The sequence below is a fragment of the Phragmites australis genome, chromosome 24, assembly GCF_958298935.1.
Source record: "Phragmites australis chromosome 24, lpPhrAust1.1, whole genome shotgun sequence".
Lineage (NCBI taxonomy): Eukaryota > Viridiplantae > Streptophyta > Magnoliopsida > Poales > Poaceae > Phragmites > Phragmites australis.
In genome coordinates this window covers 6,238,449-6,261,836 of record NC_084944.1, presented here as the reverse complement: position 1 = coordinate 6,261,836, position 23,388 = coordinate 6,238,449, and the positions used below count along the sequence as shown (strand labels likewise).

Here is a 23,388-nt window from a genome sequence, read left to right as displayed (position 1 = left end):
GCGCCCACGTACGATCCGCGTTGAACCTGATTTAAATTTCCATCAAGTTGTTGATTTCTGAAGTTTAGGTTGGAACAACCGGTCGCTGCAAAATTTTCTAATCCTGTTTTTGTTGACTAGTTCACAGTTCTGAATTGGTTCATCAGTAGGCCCTCTTGTTCATTGTTTTCTTGAGCACATAGTCATTGACCGTACAATCAATCTAAAACATGAATCGTGCCTGTATGCATGCAAACAATCTATGAGTTGTGAGTTACGTGAGAGCATGTTTGAAACGCGTGAATTTTATAAGAAACAGCTCAGTTTCATATGAATCTGTAAAAACTTTATAGGGTCTTGCTTTCTTTGCTGCAGTACATATTTGCCCCTGCAAGTCTAAAGGTTTGCCTTGAAGATGCCAAGGCTACCCCTTGACTTCAACTTTTCTCCCTGCTCCTTTGGGAAACTACCCTTGCACTTTCGGCATTGACTTTCACCCTCACGTAAAAGCATTCAAAAAGTCATCTAAAACAAGAGCCTTCAGAAATTGCAGGGTATTCAAAACAAAAGTATGCGTAGTATTATATGGGTAATTTCACGAATAGTTTCTGTGGCACAATCACACAGGAAAAAAGAGAACTTCAGATCAGGCGTAACGACACTGAATCTACACAGGCAGAAGTCATATATGGACGCTTTTAACGAGTAGCGGCTCATAAAATGTACAAAGTTCGGATGCATGTGTGTCCTGTACAGAAGGGTCAAAACTTCAACTAGTAAACATGCATACATAGTGAACACAGCACCCCTGCTACCTCCGTTCGAATGTAATCTCTCTGAAGTCTGAACTCTGAAAGTAGCTAAAAACTCTAAACAGATTTGTGCATGCAATCCAAAACTCCAAATGTACAACTATTTACAGGGGGGCATACAAAATTTTGTACTTTAAATAGGTGTACTTCGAGTTTTGCGAGCTAGCCATATTCGAATTGTGTGGTCATCACTAGCAGAAGCCAGCATTTGGGGCCTGGAAGGATTCCAGCTTACACAGTTCACAATCATCGAGTGGCCATGTAAGACCTTTATCGGTGTGCCGAGGTGTCTTTTCCAAATGTAGACCTGCCCATTATTTGTACACATTAGCAGATGGAAAAAGGCTCGATAGTCCATAAGAGAAAAATTCCGTATGAAAGCTTTTTATCAACTTATTTCACGCTCACCATTCTCAGTGCGATATCATGTATTCCTGTACATATTGTTATGCAACAGGTGAACATAAACATCATTAAAATTATTCACATGAGATTGTGTTGATTTGCTTGCAGCAGACTGGTACATTTACCTTGGTAAATCAGGCCATCACTTATCAACCACAGCGCTGAATTAGCAACTCCAAACCCAAGCAGTGCAATCAGCTTAGAACCATCAATATTATTGGTATTCTAGGTATGTGTTCTATGTATGGCTTCATGCTACATTAAAGAGGTTATGAACATCATTAGTGGACCAACCCATGCATATTACCCCCGGCAGAAAGGTGCTGCTTTAAGCCATTCCTCGGTCCCACCTACGGGCTCATGCGTGGTTCAGTGGGTGGGTGGTCTCCAGTGTAACTCACAGTGTTAGCTTCTCGTGTTGCAATTATGCATTTCTAAATATGAAGTTGTAACTAGTCTACCTAACAAGTTATAACTCATAGTGTTTCGGGTTGTAACTGGGGATGTGCGCAGTACGAATAACAAGTTGTAACCCACAGTGTTAGCTTCTCGTGTTGTAATTATGCATTTCTGGACGTGAAGTTGTAACTGGTCTACCGAACAAATTGTAACTCACAGTGTTTCGGGTTGTAACTGGGGGATGTGATGATGATGATGATGATGAATCCCCGAATCCTATTTTTTAGAGTTTACCGAATTTGGATACCCGCACCCGAGTCGGACTTTGACACCCACACTCGTGTCCGTGTAACACTGGTGGTCTCGCATATGGCATATACATGCCCAATAATGGAATTTATGCAAGAAATAAAAAGGGAAAATTAGATGTGGCTAAGATTTTCTTCAAAAGCAAGATTAAACTACAGAAGAAAATTATACCTGTGAATCTTCACTGCCACTAGCAATGAACAAGGAGTTTGAACCCCCAAAGCAAGATCTAATCACAAACTTTTCTTGCTTGTGCCCCTTGAACTTTTCTGGCACAGCAGAACTTTCATTGATTTTCCACAAATGAATTTCCTGGCTGTTAAGGTTGACAATGAGTGACTGTCCATCACCTGAGAGAGAAAAAGATGAAATCGTCTGCTTCTCACGGATTCTCCATTCCCGCCCCTTTGGAAGTTTTCGAATCCAAATTTCGTTACAAGATACACAGATTAGATGTTGGCCATCAGGTGTCACAGCAAGATCACTGACTTTAGGTATTCTCTCTCCAGCCCACACTTCCAGTTCTTGACCTTCTAGGTCACAAGTGAAGATTCTATTTGGAGAACTCCCAGGCTCAGAACTGGCACATACTATTTTCTCCGAATTAGGAAACCATGCACATGAAGTGATGATGTAGTCTACTGAACCTCTGAATTTAAGATCGCATTCACCAGTATCAATATTCCACAGTTTTAAAAATTCCCCTGTACTACAAGTAAGTAGCATTCTGTCGTTTGGGCTCCAGGAAACATAGGAAATTGGATTTTGGTGACCCTTGAGGCAGTGCTTCTTGGTCAACGTATCATCATTTTCCACCTAAAACCATATCTGGAGGTCAGACATGACATGCAAGAATTGGAAGTTGTGATGCATGGGAAAAAATGGGCATCAACACTGAAAAAAAGTTCATAGATAGATCAAATATGTGTTTCCAGTAAGCAAAGCGAAAATTGCTGTCGATGGAAACATGGGGTTTGAGGAATGGATATTTATCTGTAAAGTAATCATATAGAATGCAAACCAGTGTACTTTAAAGGCCTCACACCTACTAGTGTTTTCACCTAGCAAAAAATATCATAAAATTTACATACTTGCATCTTCATTTCCCCACTAGCTTAGATTATCAACCACAATTTAACAAAAAGAGGGAGCATTAGCAATACTGTTAGGCTTCTAGCACATGCATCCCTTGTACAGATGAAGTCCAATTTATCGTAAAAAAGACCAATTAATAGGATTTTTTCACGAGAACAATTGATAATTTTTTTTTAACTTCTGCACGGACTTAAGAGTGCAATTAGACACTGAGACTCCTTCAAGTATATTGTTCCCAAAAACCATGAAAAATCCAGTTAAAACGAAGCATATGAGCAAACCAGGAACAAGACCAAGATCTCACATGAGAAGCATGATCTTCCCAAGCTCACGTTTGTATCATTATACAGTTGAATATAGTCCCATCTACTTATCATTACATAAAAATTGGTAAGAGAGTTACTATTGTAGCATGCATAAGATAATAATATTACGAATAATAATATTACGAATTATGGCAACTGATTCTATGATACCATGTTTCAACAGAAAGGCCCTTAGAACACAGTAACACAGCTTAAGCCTGAAAAAATAGTACCGTATATTGTTTTGGACATTGACATGGTTTCCATTAGTTGATTTTGACCATTAAATTATTGTACTAAGTATTAGAAAAAAATATAAATACTATATTATGAAAGGACTTCTTGAGAAAAATTTGACAATATAATTTTCACATGTTCAATCCAGAGGTTTGTACACAATACCGGTCAGAATTAGAAAAGATCGACAAAACTTGTAAAAATTTGTCTTATATTTTTAACATAGGGAGAAGTATGTTTGCAATAAATATACGCATGTACAAGGCTGTCTCTAGGGAACCAATGGAAGTATGTAAACAGGAAAGTATTTTCTATAAAGTATTCAAAGTGGAAGTAGGATCATGATCCAAATGTAGTGAAATAAGAAATACAGATTAAATGATATAGGCTGAATATAGTTGTTGATGACAAGATTTGGCATTTATAGTAGTCATTGCAGCAATGACTGGCTTAATGAGCGACAGCGATCAGTACATCCACTGATGAACAGTGCTCGGCTAGATGGACAGTACTTATGATCGGATAAGTAGTAACTCCGATCAAATGAATAGTAACCTCAACCAGTGAACAATACTTCATGACCACGACCAGTGACTACGATCAGTGGTCACAACTAATGAGGCAATCAGTGACCACGGTTTGTTTCAACAGTTTGTCTCCGGATAGGTGGAAGAGCTGGTCGGATTCAAATACACGGATACGTCAAGCATGTAGTCGAATCTAAGAAGGTCGAGCTGCAATAAAAGATACTCGGGTAGATATATGGGAGTTTACGTGGTCGATTAGGAAAGGTACGTTAGTCATAGAAATTTGGAGATCAAAAGACATAGCCGAATCATATCTATAAGTCTTGTTCGGTTTGAATTAAGAGTCCTGATTTCTTACGGCTAAAACATGTCGCCCTTTAAATATGAGGGTTATGGCCGATTGAAAAAATGAAACAATCAATCAAACACAATCTATCTTTCGTTTTTATCTCTTTTGGCTAGCTTCTATAGTCATGTTCTCTCTTCCAATCTTCATTGCTATCTGTTCTTGATCTCGACGATCAAGGACAAGCCACCGTCTATCCACGCTCCGACGAGGTCCCTCCCGAGTGTGGGTAAAGACAAAGGTCCGATAACGCGGCACCACGACCGGGGTATCCTGAGTGCTGCTCGTCGGATTGTGCACATGAGGTGCTCAGTGTTTGGCGTGACATCTTTTCACGTCAACACAATTTTTGGCGACTTCGCTAGGGAAGAAACTTTCGACTGCCTTTTAGCCAAATTTTAAAACTTTAGCCATGACAGTACCACAAATGCCGGTATTTAATAGAATATCACGTCCAATCCATGACCGATTAAAGCATACAAATTGGTCTAGTGATGTTCAATATACTAGAGATGTGAAGAAAGTATATCAGACCGAGGAGGGTAGTGCTTCTAATCAAATTTTAGATTCTAATGTTGATAAAACATGTGCTACTACTGCTGATATTATTAGGATTGGTTCAATGAAAATATTGGCTGAAGAACTTGGCAAAGGACCAATTGTTTTTTGTGATAAATTGGTCAAGTCTAAACACATATCTACTGTTGTCCAAGTTGTTCCAAGGGCTAATGATCATAAAGCAAATAGCACCAAGACGCTTTCTAAATACCTACAACCGAGGTGGTGTCCCTTAGACTTATCTCACACAAAGAAATGAAGATTGCAGCGTTACGCAAGCAAGAATTGATGGAACAACAAGCTGAAAGTTACAGGAAGCTACTTTCAATGAGATTAAGCCAATACAACCCGTGAAACAAATATGGAGACCAAAGCTAGATATTATAACAGCTCCTACAACAACCCCTTCACCAACAATGCCAACGCCTATAGAAAATGACAAGGAAGATGAAGAATTACTTGATTATGGAGAGTCGTCGATGAATGCTAATGATGCTTCACCAACCGAAGGTATGGATATTAATATAATATTTATGTTACCTTCAGAGTTTTGGTTAAATGGTGTAGTGAATCAATAAGCAAAGACGTAAGGCCGATGTATTAGTCACCGATGTCTTAATCATCGCCCTAAGTAAGTAGGAAGGGAGATGATATGTTTTTTAGTGAGCAAGCTTCACCAAAAAACAGAGGGGCATGTGCTGATGACAAGATTTGGTATTTATAGTGGTTATTGCAGCAATGACTGGCTTAATGGGTGACAGCGATCAGTACATCCACCGATGAACAGTGCTCCAACTACGATGAACAATGCTTCAACCATGGTAAATAGTACTCTAACCACAATAAACAGTACTCAGCCAGATGGATAGTACTTACGACCAGATGAACAGTAACTCCAACCAGTGAACAGTACTTCACAACCACGACTAGTGACTACGATCAGTGGTCACGATCAGTGACCACGGTTTGTTTCAGCAGTTGGCCTCCGGACAGGTGGAAGAACTGGTTGGATTCAAATACATGGATTCGTCAAGCATATAGTCAAATCCAAGAAGGCCAAGCTGCAATAAAAGATACTCGGGTAGATATATGGAAGTTTACATAGTCGATTAGGAAAGATATGTTATAGAAAGTTTGGAAATCAAAAGGCATAGCTGAATCATATCTATAAGTTTGTTCAGTTTGATTAGAAGTTCTGATCTCTTATAGCTAAGACATGCTGCCCTCTAAATATGAGAGAGCCATGGCCGATTGAAAAAATGAACCAATTGATCAAACACAATCTATCTTTTGTTTTTATCTATTTTGCCTAACTTTTGTAGTCTTGTTCTCTCTTCCAATCTATATTACTATTTGTTCTTGATCTCGATGATCAGGACAAGCCGTCGGCCATCCACGCTCCGACGGTTTGGACAACACAGCGCCACGATCAGGGTATCCTATGTGCTGCTCGCCAGATTATGCACACGAGGTGCTCAGTGTTTAGCGTGACATCTTTTTGCGTCAACAATAGTCAAATATAACAACTTTCATATGTACATAATGAATTGGATAAAAAAAAATTAGAATTCAAGACCGAAGAAAACGGTAAGAAAGATGTAAAAAAAAGGAGAAATTAAGGAAAACACTATAAAATTACAGAGAAAACAATGAGAGAGATATTCTCTTATCCATTCCATTTCATTTATATTCCTTTCCAAGCATTGAGCATTACAGAGAAAAAAAAAAAGACTTCGCTTATTTTTAAAAAGTTCACATCCCTTCTCCTATAACTTCCTCTATAAGAGTTACCCCTCATGAGGAAAATAGCTACTATGTGGAGTTCACTAATGCTAGAAATCTGCTGATGTGTGCTGCATGTCATTCCAACTTTTGAAACATCAAACAACAGTTTATTTGCACAATTTCCGAACTTATAACCATTGCATGGCCAAAATGCTAGGTGGCTGGGTGCTTGCCTGGAGCCAAACCACAGACTAGAGAAAGGTGAATCTTTTTCCTCGTTTTCTAATCTGAAACTCTCACCACCTAAACAGTCAATATATTTTGGTATGAAAATGTTATAGTTATCTACATGGCATTTTCTCCAGCTATTGGTATAGTGAATCAGTAAAAGGTCACTGTTACTAAAAAAAATTAAAGGACTATTAGAAAGAAAAATTATCAACCATGAAAATGGTTATAGGCAACAATTGATGAAATCTTTTTCAGCTGTTTACAATACTAATGTTACAACGGATTTACCCCTGACAAAGAACAACCAGTCAGCCACTATGTCCCACACTTTACTAACAATTAATAAAATGCAAAATACTGATATGCCAATCAGAGTTTTAATCTATTCACTGCATAAAAAATCTGGCAGATTCAACAATGCATTGAGCTTCAATTCATTATCAGATTGTTCCCATAATAAGACCCAAGGCATGGCCTAGTGGCATGAAAATGGAACTTTGTACAAGAATGATAGAGAATCCCAGAGATAGACTTCCTATGCGGATGAGATGGCAGGTGTGACAAAATGAACACTATAAGAGTCCACCAAGACTCAACAAAAAACAGCACATTAGTGTAAGCAGTACCTAAGGCTCTCAGCATAACTTCCAGTCTGGACAGTTTGGAGTGAGCTATCTACTGCTAGCATTGGGTTGTGCCCCATAAGTTCAATGTTAGCGTCAGAATTAGATAGAACATTCATTGTAGTTGTGATTCCATGATGTCAAGTTTAGCCAAGAGCACGGTGGTTAGGCTGTGTTCACTCAGGCATGAGTCTGAAACGGTGCAGTTCAGAAATAGGTACAATGATAATATTCTGCATAATCTGCAATGAGTTGACTTTTACAGCACAGCACAACAAGGTGAAATTGTGACATCATTTCCTCAAACAACAAACAGCATAACTTTTTTAGGACGCTGCTTGGGTGTGTTGAACCATACCTTCCAAATGATGGCGGTACAATCACTTGAAGACGATGCCAGGTAGTTTCCATTATTTGAGAACCTTACAAACCAAACTTCGTTACTATGACCACATAATATCTGCAAACAGGCATGGATATGTGAAATTTGTAACTTTGCAATACAGTCCCAACCCACAAGCATGAAAAAATTTCAGTGTTGTTGACTCCTGAAAGAATACATAAGAAGTTTACCTGAATAGTCCTCCCTTTTTGTCAGAAATGAATGAGTAAATTAAACAACACACTACTATTATCATAAAAAATATCACAAAACCACACTTTTAAGCACATATTTGAAAGAAACATACTTAATTGTGCATAAAACTTCACAAAACCACACTTCTATAACATAGAACGTGGCTCACAGGCCAGGCCCAGCCGTCATAGTCATAAGCTCCAAATTATTCCTTTTGTTGACTAGCACACATAATCAAGTGTGTTGTTTTGGTCCATGGTTTAGGTGGCATATCTGAAAATCTTGGCCAAGAGGAGCAAGGAAGCATATCCACCCCGTCATGCAATCAATCTGAAATGTCTGCTTGTATCCCGCGTAGCAACTACATCCACGTCAACAAACAGGAATCCCTTGGGTCTAGTAACTCTAACGGGTGGGTCCATCCTATCAGATCCTTTAGTGTGGTTTTGTAGAATGCTACGAACAAGTATGTGTGGTGGTTTGAATAGGTGCTTCAACTTATTGTTTTATAATAACTTTACAAATGCTAGTGTAATTTTGCAAAATTCACCCTAAAAGAATTAATGACCTTATGGGTGCTGGTGTTGAAATATCTTAGACCATAACCAAATTCAGTTACCATTTAGCAATGGTTGAAAATCCATGGAACCTCTACTGATGTGGTGGCTGAGTTCGTGGGTTCATGGACACATGCTCCTAAAAATAAAAGATACACCATTCCTCCTACACACTGTCGTTCTTTTCTCTACCAACAGCGAGTTCACCAAGGTCCCTGAACCTTAAAACCCTAAACCCTGTATACTCTTTGATAAATTTAGCGCAACCTAAACAATTCCTAATCCTTATTTTACAAATTGACAAGTTCTTAATAGGCCCCTTTCTTATTTAATTATTTTGAATATAAATACCTAAATACTAAGAATATTTCCTATTGACAGCAATCTATGCTTCACAGGAGTATATATATTTTGTATATCGAAGTCCTAGATATGGGCAGTGTCAAACAAACAGGCGAAGCACAGTTTGAAAGTAAATGTAGAAAATAAAGATGTCACTTTGTTGTTTCTATTTTTAAAAAAAAAAAAAACTTGAGTCCCAGTGTAAAGATTCTAAATGATCCAAATCCCTGCATTACTGGATGGAAAAAATGTGTGGCACTTTAACAAGTAACATTTCCCAGCTGCGTTATAATTTTATGCTTCACAAAGCCATTATGGAGAGGGATCAAGCTGCAGATAATGCAAACATGATATGGAAGAAATTTAAATTGCCGAGATAAATAGCCATACTTAAGTGCCTATGAAAACTAGTTAGAAGAACACGCAATATCTAAATTCCAATATTGATGACTCTAGTTTGTGAGTTTGCAGTTCAATTCCGCATTCCTATAAACCTGATAGACTAGGACATTTGTTAGCAAACTGAAAAGACAAATAAAAAAATTCTCAAGCTCGCACCTGAGCACACTCAGAAGGGATCTGCTCATCGTGGCACTTATGATCCTCAAACAGAGTGATCTCGTCTGGCAAATTGTGATATACACATGATGCGACCTGCCTCGTAACAGCACTCTCCACCAAATACTCCAGCCTCCCACTCGGCACATGGAACCATGGTGGCAACACCTCAACCAAATCCAAGAACAGCCCAATCCTCCACTCAACCACAGCCTCCGGCGCGACCACCCCCTCGCACGAGACCATGGCGCGTGCCAGACAGTGCACGCACCTCCTGTCAACATCGAGCGGCGCAATCCGGCGCCGGAGCACCTCCCACGCCCGCCGCACGCCGGCGTCCCCCATCCCCAGTAGCTCCAGGTAGTGCCCCCTCCATACCAGGAACTGCGCGACCGCTCGGTCCCCGTCGCCGACGCCGGCGACCGAGCGGACGGTCTCCACGCACGCGTCCCACCGGCCAGACATCACATCGAGCAGCAGGCGGTCGTGCTCCGGCGGGTACAGCGGCACGCCGGATTCCGCCTCGAGCGCGGCCGCGGCCTTCCGGTACCCGAGGGAGTAGAGCGACTGCGTGATGACGCGCACCAGCTCCCCCCGGTTGACGAGACCGGCCGGGCCCTCGTCGGCGTGGGGGGCAGAGCTTCCGGGCAGGTCCATGGGCGCGCCGGGGTCGCCAGCTTGAGGAATTTCGCGCCCCAGCCGACGGCAAAACCCAAGAAAAAATCTGGGCTTGGAGGCGAAAAAGATCAAATTTTGGAGGGGAATTAGTGGATTTGGGGCGGGAAAAGGACCGATCAAAAGAGTCGGAGAAGGAACAGTTGGATTTGGGCACAAACGATGGATCACACTAGTAGCAGACTACACAAAGACTAAACTTTTTGGTGCCTCGGAAGCAAAATGATTAAAATTTGGGAGATTTCTCGGTGGTGTTAATGCGATTTTGGAAGGGATCGTGTAGATTTGGACGGGAGAAACAAATGATCCGGTTTCCGGTGGAGCTGATGGTTTTTGCTCTTCGGAACTGTGGGCAGAAACAAGCGGCATTTGGGGACGGAATACACGGCCAAGCGCAATAGCCCCACAGATCGTGTGCGTTGGACTATCTCTGCCGTCGGTTCCGTACTGGGGTTGAACCTGACTGCTCGGGATGACGGGATCCTCAAGGATCAGGATAGGATTGGCTTCATAACAAGGTTTACAAATTCATTTCAGATCCGAAAATTAGGACCCGGTGATTTTCCAAAACTCGCGAATATAAAAAATTTGGTCGAAATTTGATTAGATTCACTTAATCAAATTTATAAATCGGAGATTAAACTTGGACAAATCGATCATTTGGTAACTGACCGAATTTAACTGTAAACAGACCACATTTCGCTTGTAAAAATCATTCAAATTCCATCAAAAACCGTTCGGTTTTATTAAATACAGTTTGGTTTTATCAAATTTCAGTAAAATTTATGAAAAAAATAGTTTAACCTTGTAAAATCGATAACTGATTCATCTAAGCTTGAAATCAAGTGAAACAAATTTTGTTGGTTTCCTGGTAACATGATCTACATGATAAAAATATTTATACTCATTAAAAAGTTGTATATTTTCTGTGAGAAAATATACTTTTTAAAACATAGTTAAATGCATAATTAATTATTTGCTAATCCAAAATTTATGAAACAAATTTTGTGAGTCTTCTTACATGATCATATATCTTTCAAAAAAATAAATGAACTCATGAAATAATTATTGTAATATGCAGGATTGAGTAAATATGTTGTAACTAGATTAATTCATAACTAATTCATCACACCTCCAAAATTAGTGAAACAACTTTTATTAGTTTACTTATACTATGCTTTATGTATAAAAAATAATGGTAGACATGAAAAGGTTAATTACAATGCTATTTCTTAACATGTGTTACTTTATGCTTGTGAACTTTGTAAAAATTATAGAGAAATTAATATAACTCTAAATGAAGTGAAATCAATTTTATAGTTCCTCTTAATGTACATCCTACACACAAAAAATATATGTTTTTATATTTTAAGCTTTTTCTTAACATGAGTTAATCAATGAGTTGCACACTTTAAAATTTTTCCTTTTTTTCAAACTTTCTCCCTATAAAATATGATGTAAATAATATTATTTTTTTTTAAAATCACATAAGGTATTAGAATTGACTTAGTATTTTTAGGATTTTTTGTGTTTTTTAATTCAAATTAAAAACCGATCGATTTCATAATTCGGTGCGGACCGAATTGATCAAATATCGATGAATTTGGAACCTTGCTTCTGAGTCGAGTTGGCCTTTTCTCTCTTCCAATATTAGAGGTGATGACGGGATCGGGATTTCGTATTAGGGTTGAACCTAAACTACTCAGGATGACAGGATCTCCAAAAGCAGTGAACAAGACCGACCGTGTTAGCATAGCTTGCTTCCAGCTCCATATCAAATCTTGTGTTTATAGGTTAAGACAGATTTATTTAAATTTATATTTTTAAACTAAAATAAAAAATAGCTTACCCAAACAATCTTGGTATATCTATAGCTCTAACTCTACGATTTTCTAGAGCTAGGAATACCCAGCTCTAAAAATCTTAGAGCTAGAGCACTGCCAAATAGAGTCTGAATCTCTGACGTCTCAGACGATAACGAGGTAGCACCATTTGTAGATCAAAGGGTTGCCTTTCTCGCTAGTAACTAGTAAGGACTAAGAGCATCCCCAGTAGTAGCTCCTTCATCACGCTCTTCATCCCACCCTCACGCCAAAATTCCAAAAAAAAAAAAGTGTCTCCAGCAGCCCCTCATCATGCCTGCCATATTGACACACCCTCCATCCATGATCTCCTGCACGCCAAAAACCTATCTCCTACGTCATCCCCTAACCGTTGCTCCCCATTCGCTCCCACCACCGTCACGAGCTCCCGCCCTTAACCTGGCAGCAGGACCAGGACAACCGTGTCGTCGACCGGAGGTAGGTCTCCATCCCACCCCACCTAGATCTGCCTTTTTCCGAGGTGTTCGTCTCTCCTCGCCATGTCGTTCTCTTGGTGGCGAGAGGAACCATGACGGGTGAGATTGATGATGTAGGCAGCAACAGCCTCTAGGACTAAGGTGAGCGGTCGCGGCGGCCTCCGGAGTACGGCTGGTGGCAACAGCTATGGTAGGACGCGAGGCCGTGAGCAGGGTGGAAGGGTAGGACGTGAAGCAATACGGAACGGTGCAAGAACTCTGCTAGAATTACTTGTTGTGACTAATTTGTTTGAATATGCACTGCAATTATGTGTTCATGTAGGGAATTAGACGAAGCTTATTAGAATGTTTTCCCATTTTTCATAGCTTGTAGGAATCGAATCCTTTAAGCTTGCCTAGCTATACTGCCAAAGGTAGATGTATCAGACTTACCTATATGAAGCATTGGAGATATTTGTTTTCAACAAGCAAGCACATTGGGTACAGTCTGAAAAAAAAGGACGACATATGCAAACTCATGATTTCAACCCTTTGATTGTAACAGAAACGAATCCTGCAACTCATCCGCGATACTGCTCCAAAATTTATGTAATCTAGTCTCTCTCTCTCTCTCTCTCTCTCTCTCTCTCTCTCTCTCTCTGGAAAGGAATGTAATTTACTCTTTAGAACAGTATAAAAGTGGCCAATGTTCAAGATGGTAATGCGATGATAGACTGAACATTGGTAATTCAGAGCAATCTTGCCACCTTCTTAATTTACAGAGGACAAAACTGTGATTAAGCAGAGTAAACCATGATGCCTTAGTGAACGATGATGGATAGGACAAAGTAGGTGACAGAAACATTACAGGCAGTTGGTTTAATTTCAGGAAGGTGTCAAAGGGCATATGTGAAGGGAACTAATGCGAAACTTAGGGGTTGTTTGGTTAGGGGCCAAAGAGAGTCAAGCTAAATATTGATTGTGCCTTGAAAACTTGGTCTTCGTTTGGTTTAAGATCAAAATTTGGTAATATTTTGAAAACATTTGGCCAGATAAAAAAAAAATTATAGCATTTTGGGTAAATCTCGGACGGTCCAATCATCCGCCAAAATTTTTGGCCAGCCAAATTTTAGCTTGGCATCAAACCAAACGCTATTTTGACGGCTAAAATTTGGCACTATCCTAATTTAACCTCTGATCAAATTTTAGCTTGACCTGTTGAGCCAAAAACCAAACAGCCCTTAATGCTAATACCTTCAATAAGGTCATTGCAACTTATGAGGATAAAATGATCAAGAATATTATAGGATTAAAATATGATTGAAGTGATGAGGTCATAGTACAATTTTATGCCACTCTTTATTATGACCATGAAGAAAACCAATCAATGTTTTGGATGATCGAATGAGAGAAATACAACATCAAATATTGGTCTTTTGCTTGTTTGTTTGGATTTGATGTCCAGGACACAAGCAAGACCAAGATTCATAATGAGCCACAACTCTCCTATGAAGAAATAGACTTCATATATGAGAGTCGAGGTGAAGTGACTTTTGGCACAATAAAAGGAATGATGCTATTCTATAAGTGTCTAAAGTCCTTGTTCCGTCTCACTTTAGCTCTAAAAGTGGTGATTCCACTAATGTTCAAGAAAACACAAGGAATTTGCTCACAAGGGTATCCAATGATGGTGATTTGTTTAGTATGGTGGATTTTCTTTGGGAAGAGATGCACACTACATCTCACACACCTAGCAGGAGTTGTGGCTATACAACATATATCATGTTTATGATCGAGAAGATCACAAAGAAGATTTTTTTCAAGGAAATAAAGCATGAGCCTTATAGGGTAAGGTTGGTACGTTCAAAATCATCTTCATCTATGTCACTTTTTCCTCCAAGGTTAGCTCCTAGCACAGCACAAAGGGCAGCACCAAGGCGTGCATCTTCCTCACATGTCTCGCTATCATTTATCAAGAGTGCCATCAAAGCTATATTCAATATTTGCACTCACAATGTCGTGAAGATAAAGAAACATAAAGAGAAGACCAATTTGAGGTTGAAGAAGATTGAGGAGAGGCAAAAGACCATTCATACACATTTAAGGATTGAACCTCCTTCCTCTCCAATTACCTTCAAAGAAGAAGTAAGCGAGTCCGAAGCTTTTGAGAATCCATAGGCTTGATATGATAAGACTCAAACTGCTACAAAGGGTGCAAGAATATCTCATGCTCAAGAGGTTTATGAGGAAGAAACTGAGAAAGAGGCTTTGGGTTTTGCCGAGGAAAGCTCCCAAGATGATGATGATAGTAGTGGCAGTGGAATGAAAATGAAGATGAGACTATGAAGAGGGCAATGATTAGATCTTTATCTTTGCTTCTCTTTCATTTTTGGTGCTTGATGATAAAGGAGGAGAGAGTGCCTTTATCTTCATGTTGTCTGTTCTCTGCCTGAATCCGGAGCATCTGGATTCACCGGAGTATCTGGGTTCTGGGTAATATCCTGTCTCCTTTATCTATTAAAATCTTTATCGTTTTGACATGTAAGACTTATTATAATAATATGCGATAAATTATATTGCGGTGTGATAGTTGTCGATCTTCAAATTTGTAATACTTTATCTATGGTAGTGTGAGATATTTATAATATTCTATGGTGTAATATTTTGTTTCTCCCCTTTTTTTATTATGTGATATACCATGTCATATACATCACAGATTATCATGTTTATTCACACTGTTTGCACCTTACGAATGCTGAGATATAGGGGAGCTCTCAATAAAAAAAAATCTTTTAAATATGTGTAGTTGATCTTAAGTTCAAATTTATCTAATGCACACATTTAGGGGGAGCTTTAATCGTGTAAGCTTCAAATTATTAAAGTTCAAATTTATCTAATGCACACATTTAGAATTCAAAAATCTTTAATTCAATTATCTTTTGTAAGCTTTAATCGTGTTGCTCTCAATCACCAAAAAGGGGGAGATTGAAAGTGCATCTAGTCCCCTATGTGGGTTTTGGATAATTGATGATAAACGATTAAAGGACTAATGAATTTATTAAAGTTATGAACAGGTTTTAATCCCATCAAAGAAGTTAAATGACGTTGGTGTCCCTCAAAAGGAAAAGAGAAGTGATATGTAGTCACTCAATAGATTTAAATTGATTTTATTTTCGAATTTGAGTATAGGTATGCCATACTATCAAGAAGGATACGTATAGATAAACTTGAAGATGTCTCAGTGCTCAAAGTACTCATTTGGACCAAAGAAAAGACACAAAAATCAACCTACAAACATCAGGAGGTCCTAAGTCTCAGTCTGTAACCCGGAGTCTCCGGGTTGACCTAGATACTCCAGATTACCTGGAGTCTCCAAATCTAGCTCCGGTAGGAGGTGTTCGGTTAGGGCCCTTGTGTTTCACCCGGAGTCTCTGAGTCAACTCAGAGACTCTAGGATCTGTCAGTCATCTGGACCCTCCACGTTGGGTTTCAGATATGGATCTCGGTTACACGTTAAAGTGCCAACCCGAAGTCTCCGGGTTGAACCTGGACACATCGGGTCAGTAAAAAAATATTGTAACATCTAATTTTTTTAGGGGAAGGGTATAAATACCCCTCCCCCTCTCTATTTAAGTATCGTTGTTGCTGAATCAACTCAAGACAAACACATTATAGCCATTCAATAGCCCTCCTAACTCTTTAGTGCATCAAATCTTGCAAGGTTTTGAGAGTTGGGTTGGGAAAGTCAGATTGAGTACTAGTGAGCATAAATTCATCTTTTGAGCACTTGAGTTTGCCATGAAGCCATCAATTCGTGTTCGCTACTCTTGGAGCTTTGAGCTCTTAGACGGTTAGGCGTCACTCGGAGAACACCCAAGTTTGGGGAGTGCCTTGGGAAATTTGTGGAGGTCATCCTCGCTTCCGCATAGGAAAAGAAAGCTTTGATTAAGTCCAAGCTCGATCTCCGTGGTCGCTTGATGAGGATAAGGGTTAAAAGAGATATGGCTCTTGTGAGCACCTCAACGGAGACGTAGAATCGTTTGATCCGAACTTCGGGAAACAAATTCTTATCTCCTTTACTTTCTTGCATTCTTTCTCGTTCTAGTTGACCTTTTGGGAAAGTTATCCGATCTATATGTTTGCGAGTTTGTAGCTGCAAGTGGTTGGTGAAATTGTCCTTAAGCTTCCTTTGAAATCTATGGCAATCCTTAGATTCTAGACTTGCTTAGGTGTTCTTAGTTTTTGAATTCATGTTCCATCCGTACTGTCCGGGTTAAGCTCGGAACCTCCGGACCCTAAAGTCTCTGGATTGATCCGAAGTATCCAGAATCTATAATCCGCTATGAAGTTTTAATCTTCAGGCAACGCCTATTCACCCCCCCCCCCTCTAGGCGACATCACTTACATTCACGTACAAGATAATTTTTTAGAATCTAGACACATTCCAAATATGGCATGATCGCCTTGGTCATCCTAGTGTCGAGATGATACAGAAAATTATTAGCAATTCTATTGGTCATGCATGAATAATGTCAAATTCTCGCAATCCTCATATTTTGTGTGCACTACATGTGCAAAAGGGAAATCAATTTTAAGACTCTTACCTTAAAATCGAGCCAGAACCACTCAAATTCCTTGAACACATTCAAGACGATATATGTGGTCCAATCCAACCATTATCTAGACTGTTCAGATACTTTATGGTTCTCATGAATGCATCTACACAATGATCACATGTGTGTCTTTTGTCCACACGAAACCATGCATTTGCCAAAATAATTACTTAAATTATTAAATTACGAGCACATTATCCTGAACATAGGATACAATCTATTCGAATGGACAATGCAGCTGAATTCACATCACATGCTTTTAATGATTATTGTATAGCCCTAGAAATTCAAGTCTAACATTTCGTACCTTACGTCTATACTCAAAATGGTTTGGCTGAATCTCTTATCAAGAGAGTCAAGCTCATTGCACCACCATTGTTACATAATTGCAACTTACCAACTTCATACTGGGGTCATGCAGTCTTACACGTGTCTGAATTAATTCAATTGTGACCAACTGCATATCACACAACTTCTCCACTACAGTTAGTACATGAAAATTCTCCTAATATTTCCCATCTGTTAAAGTTTAGTTGCACTGTATATGTACCGGTCTCACCACCGCAGCGTATATCAATGGGCTCACACATGAAATTGGTGATCTACGTGGGGTCTAACTCTCCGTCGATCATAAAATACTTCGAGCCCCTCATATGGGACCTATTTACAGGCTAGTACGTTGACTACATATTTGATGAGGAGTATTTTCTGGTATTAGAGGGAGATTTCAAGTATTAGAAAGAATGCTAGGAAATCAATTGGAATGCTACAGACATTTCATCCTTGGATTCACATACTCAAGAATCTAAACTTCAAGTTTAGATAAACTTCAAGTTCAACAGGATTTTGCATCATCTCTGTATATGTCGATGATCTAAATATCATTAGAAATACAGAAGATATAAATAAAGTACACAATCATCTAAAGATGGAATTTGAAATGAAGTATTTAGGTAAAACTAAATTTTGCTTGGGTATACAACTCGAGCATCTTCCTTAAGGTATTCTAGTATACCAAGCCGCATATACTCAGAAAATATTGTAGAAATTCAATATGGACAAATTGTATCCATCCAAAAAACTTCCATAGTTATTCGATCTCTTGATATGGAGAAAAATCCATTTAGACCACGAGAGAAAGGAGAAGAGATACTGGAACCTGAGGTTCCTTATCTCAGTGTCATTGAAGCACTTGTGTATCTTGCAAATTGCATCAGACCTGATATCGCATTTGCAATGAACTTACTAGGTAGACATAACGTTGCTCCAACTAAACACCATTGGATGGAAGTCAAAAATATCTTTCGATATATCTAAGGCACCATAGATCTTGGCTTTTCTTTCCAAAGAAAACAAGATATTAATATAATTGGATATATAGACATTGGCTATCTACCAGATCCCACAATACCATATCACAAATAAGTTTCGTATTCTTATATGATGGAACAATCATTTCATGAAAGTCTTCAAAATAGACTCTAGTGGTTACATCCACAAATTATTCTGAAATAATTACATTATATGAAACATCACGTGAATGCGTGTGGCTTCGCAGAATGATAAATCACATACAATAATCATGTTGTATTGATTTTATTTAATCACCAACTATTATCTATGAAAATAATTCTGCATTCATTACTCAAATATAAACATGCTATATAAAGACCAATATAACTAAACATATTGCTCCCAAATTATTCTATCCTCATGAATTGCAAAATAATGAGGAGATAGAAATCTTGCAAACTAAATCACGTGATAATCTCGTAAATTTATTCACTAAGTCTTACCAACTTCCACAGTCTAAAAATGTATCCACGGAATTGGTATGCGACAACTTCAAGATTTACAATGTTCATAGAGAGTTGATTCCTGAATAATAACATGTTCTTAATACATTGTACTTTTTCTTTTACGAGTTTTTCCTATACAGTTTCTAATAAAAGGTTTTTAATGAAGCAATATCTATCTTATTTCCCCTTTTTCCAAAAGGTTTTTTCAGAGTTTTTAATATAATTCATATGTTATAATTATTGTTCTATAAGGTCACCAATAAGTTTTTTCTATTTATGTTTGTCATATGAGCTTTAATGAAACCATAATCAATATATGTCATATCATTTTCTCTTTACATTTGTTCATTGTGTTTTAAAAGAATTTTAATGGCATATCAACATATAATTTTCTTCTATAGGGTTTTGAAGGAGTTCTAACGAGAAATATACAATTAGAGATAATTAATCAAGAGAGAGGGTTGTAAATAGATAATAGTGATTAATTATCATGTAATTAAATGATAAACTGCCTTAAATAGCTATCTATATGAACAGATGTCGGTTAGGGAAAAGACAACCGGTAGTGCAAACCGGCTTCCCCAATACTGTTCACTACTTATATAACATAAACTTCCGCATCATTGAATACAAGTTTTTCGCTCTCTATTTCCTGTCTCCTCTGTACTTTCTATTGTAGTAAGAACGACCATGCCCGCACAACTGAAGGCTCATCTGGGATGCGTTTGCTTTCGTAGGTGTGATGATTGATGGATGGATGTGCCTGATGAGTTTGTAAGTTGGACTTAAGACAGATAAAGAGAACCGACGGGTCAAATTGGAGAGATGAGCAGAAGACTACCAACGAATGTAATAGAGCAGCAACCCTTGAAGCCGCTGGCCGGGAAGTCTGCTCCCAGAAGCAAAGCATCAAATAATAACCACAAAAAATATATTTGATATTGAAACAAAAAAAGGAGTACAGAAGATAGGAGATGAAGCACTGAAAGAAACATAAGCAGGACAGGCCTGAAGCAGGATGCAAGTCAAGAGAACCCATGAACTGGACAGGCAGAGCCAGCCAAACTCATAACAAGCCGTCATAGCAACTGTCCACATAAGGCAGCTATTGAGAATCACTATCCACAATGATCTAAAGCAAATAAGACAGCTTGGGGTCAGTGGATGCAATCATGAGCAGATTGAAACAAGCACATCTTCGTTCTCAGAAGCAAATATCACGGAATATAGCATTCTGCAAATGCTCAGGATCACAGAATAGGTCCAGACTACTGCTCGGAGCGAGCAAAATCGTACTCAACAGAGTAGCATCGAATGAACTGGTAGTAATGCAGGTAGATGGACCAAACATCCTAGTAACCACCCTTGAGGTCATTGACCACATCGTACGGGATGGGGGTGACGGTCTCGAGCGTGGCGCCCTCAACCATGAAGCCGGGCTTGGGACCCTCCGGCTGCCTCTTGGTGCTGATGACCTCGCCGCGAGCCTTGGCATCAGCCTTCAACTGGTCGTTCTTTGCTTTCCTCAGGCGGAACTCCTCGGTGCACCTTGATGGCTGCACGTGCTCCACGCGGACATGGATGCGCTTACTGATGACGCGGCCATTAACCTGCAATGATAACAATTTATCAGAAGAATGTATGCACAAGTTCATCCATTATCCTTCATATCACAACTACACTCTGCACATAGCATATGTCCAGCACAAACTAGCTTAACCCCTTTCCTATCCTATGCATGTTACACCAAAAGTGAAATGGAAGATAACGCAAGTGCTGCAGATAGTGGTCGATCAGAAATGTTTGCACTTCAGCAACAATTAGTACACTCCTCTTGAATAATGTAACCGCATAAACAAAAGAACAAGAGTTCGCAACAAAAATACTGCATATAAATCTTGAAAGGCAAATGCATTCAAACAAAGATTAACACCGTATGTGCATTTTGATCCCTCATCCGTGTAGGACCAAAAGAAAGCCACTAGGTGCAAGCCAAACTTATTTGCTGTGGAGCAACTAAAACACTTACACAGCACAGCACATGAATACATCATATGTTGAAAGCAATTTTCAACGTGGAACCTTTGTCTTATCTACTGATTACACCCAAACTGAAGTAAATGGCGGAAAATATAAAGAACTTCCAGCATAGCAGGAGACCTAATACATATAACGAAACTCCAATTAAGCATCGCAATTGAAACCTCGTACTTCTACTTAAACTAGGATCCTAACACACCTGCAGAGTAACTAGAACCCAATCATCCCTGCAAACACTAGAACCAACAGATACTACCACATAATACCATTTCCAAATCATGTAAGATATATCAATCAGACAGATCTACGCAGAACCTCCAAAAGAAATGGCTGAATTTGTCCAATGCTGCTACTACAACCACCAAATCGCACGCTGAGCAAAAACTTGCATAAATCCTACAAATGTGAATCACATAACACACCACCGCCATCTTACTTATCATCATTCTAAACTAAATACTTCCAATTCCTAGAATGGTACGAACAAAAGATCCATCAGCGCACGTAAGGTAAACGCCCTGCACAACAAGTTCAACAGCGGCGAGCGCCCACTGCCGCAGCAGCGAGAAGCGAGAAGGGGATCTGCCCTACATACCTGCTTGTTGATCTCGACGCCGATGGCGCGCTTGGTGACGTTCCAGACGCGGCCCGTGCGGCCATGGTAGAACTTGTGCGGCATGCCCTTGTGGACGGCGCCGTTCACCTTGACGTCAACGTAGTCGCCGATCTTGTAGGTGCGCAGGTACGTGGTGAGCGGGATGTACCCCTTCTTGCGGAAGGGGCGCGCGAAGAGGTCGCGCGTCCGAGAGCGTAGCCCGTGGCCCGCCGGCATCCTGGCTGCTCCTGCTTGCTTCGCGCGGCGGCGGCTGTGGCGGCGGCGCGGGAGCGAGTGGGTTGGGAGCGCTAGGGTTTGCGGGGGTTCGGGTGTGTCGCTGGTTTTATAGGTGGTAACGAGGCTTCGGAGCCGGAGGCAGGTTATGGTGTTGGGCTGGGCTGGGCTCACTTCGGTGGGCTTTTTAGCCCGTGTTAGATTTGGTCGGTAAAAGAATTCGGATTGGGCCGACCCAAATGGTAACATTTCGAGAGCAGGGCCCACTGTTACTGGAGAAGCCCGATTGGCCCACACCGCCAGATGAGGCCCGCCTAACCTTCAGGTGGGTCCTTTTGATTGTGCACGGGAGTAGGCATTCGGTTTTTTCCGTTTAGTACAGTTTGGTTTTTTTCAGTGTATGAACATTTTAGTTTTTAGAGAATGCAAACCGAAGTTTCTATAAAATTTTGGAAACCGCCAATTTCGGCTTTGGTTTTCACCATTTCATCTGAACTAAAGGCATCCAGCAGGTAGCAGCAAACCAGTGCTGCGTTGGGGCTGCTGTCGGTGTATCAGGAACCAGGGGTCCCTGAGTCCCGAGACCGAACCAGCCATCCGCCACGCGTCACCATCCCGCGAGGTCCGCCCTGCGAGAGAAGAAGAATCTAAGTCCCGGGAGAAGGTGCTCGGGGCCGCCGCCTCTGGTTCCCGAGCACCCCAGTTCCCCGATGATCCGCGGAGTCCAAGTACCGGGAAGGAAGTACTCGGGAGAGAGTGCTCGGGGCTGCACGTGGCAGCCCCTGAGGACTCGGTTCCCTGAAGGTTTCCCCCAGTACTCGGGAGAGAGTGCTCGGGACTGCACGTGGCTGTCCCCGAGGACTCGGTTCCCCGAAGGTTTCCCCCAGTACTCGGGAGAGAGTGCTCGGGGTTGCACGTGGCAGCCCCCGAGGATTCGGTTCCCCGAAGGTTTCCCCCAGTACTCGGGAGAGAGTGCTCGGGGCTGCACGTGGCAACCCCCGAGGACTCGGTTCCCCGAAGGTCTCACCAGAGTGCTCGGGAGAGAGTGCTCGGGGCCGCACGTGGCAGCCCCCGAGGACTCGGTTCCCCGAAGGTTCGCGCAAGATCGTTCGACGACCCAAAGGGTCCCCTTGCCGGGGTGTCAGCCAGTCAAAGACACGAATGCCGCATTTAATAGGCACGCGCGGCCTGACATCCTGACATTCTCAGCTGCCCACGCCCTAGTGTCAGACCCTGCCATGCTCTGGCAGGGGGCGTGGGTCCATTTAATGCACGGGTCCCGTCCCGTTTCACCCGGGTGCCTCGGGATAACGTTGCCAGAATCGAAGCGCTCCGCCTGCCACCCTGCCCCGGCAGAAGAACAAGACAGGGTGGGCGCACCGGGCACCTCTGAGGCTACCCGGTGGGCCCCCTTAATGGCGCCGGAGGACCTCCACAGTGGCGGGTGGTTGGATACACGCCGCAATCTTCCACCGCCCCTGTCACTTCGCCGAAGCGGAATGATGACGCTTTTCTCTGTGGCACCTTGGCACGTGCGCCCCCTTTTTCCCATTCAGGATAGGTCGAGGT

The 23,388-nt window shown here is 40.8% G+C and overlaps 2 protein-coding genes across 2 annotated transcripts; both read right to left on the bottom strand.

Moving 5' to 3' along the window:
• Positions 1-647: 647 nt before the first annotated feature.
• LOC133907069 (WD repeat-containing protein WDS homolog) lies at positions 648-10,735 on the bottom strand. The gene is made up of 4 exons (XM_062349076.1): positions 9,586-10,735; positions 7,910-8,011; positions 2,076-2,720; positions 648-1,098 (listed from the first exon to the last, which is right to left on the bottom strand). Exons 1-4 carry the CDS (start codon positions 10,240-10,242, stop codon positions 925-927), a joined length of 1,578 nt encoding a protein of 525 aa, XP_062205060.1. The 5' UTR covers positions 10,243-10,735; the 3' UTR covers positions 648-924.
• Positions 10,736-20,131: 9,396 nt separating this feature from the next.
• On the bottom strand, positions 20,132-21,916 carry LOC133907541 (large ribosomal subunit protein eL21x/eL21w). Its single transcript, XM_062349599.1, has 2 exons — positions 21,586-21,916; positions 20,132-20,560 (listed from the first exon to the last, which is right to left on the bottom strand). Exons 1-2 carry the CDS (start codon positions 21,820-21,822, stop codon positions 20,303-20,305), a joined length of 495 nt encoding a protein of 164 aa, XP_062205583.1. The 5' UTR covers positions 21,823-21,916; the 3' UTR covers positions 20,132-20,302.
• Between the last annotated feature and the right edge of the window lie 1,472 nt (positions 21,917-23,388).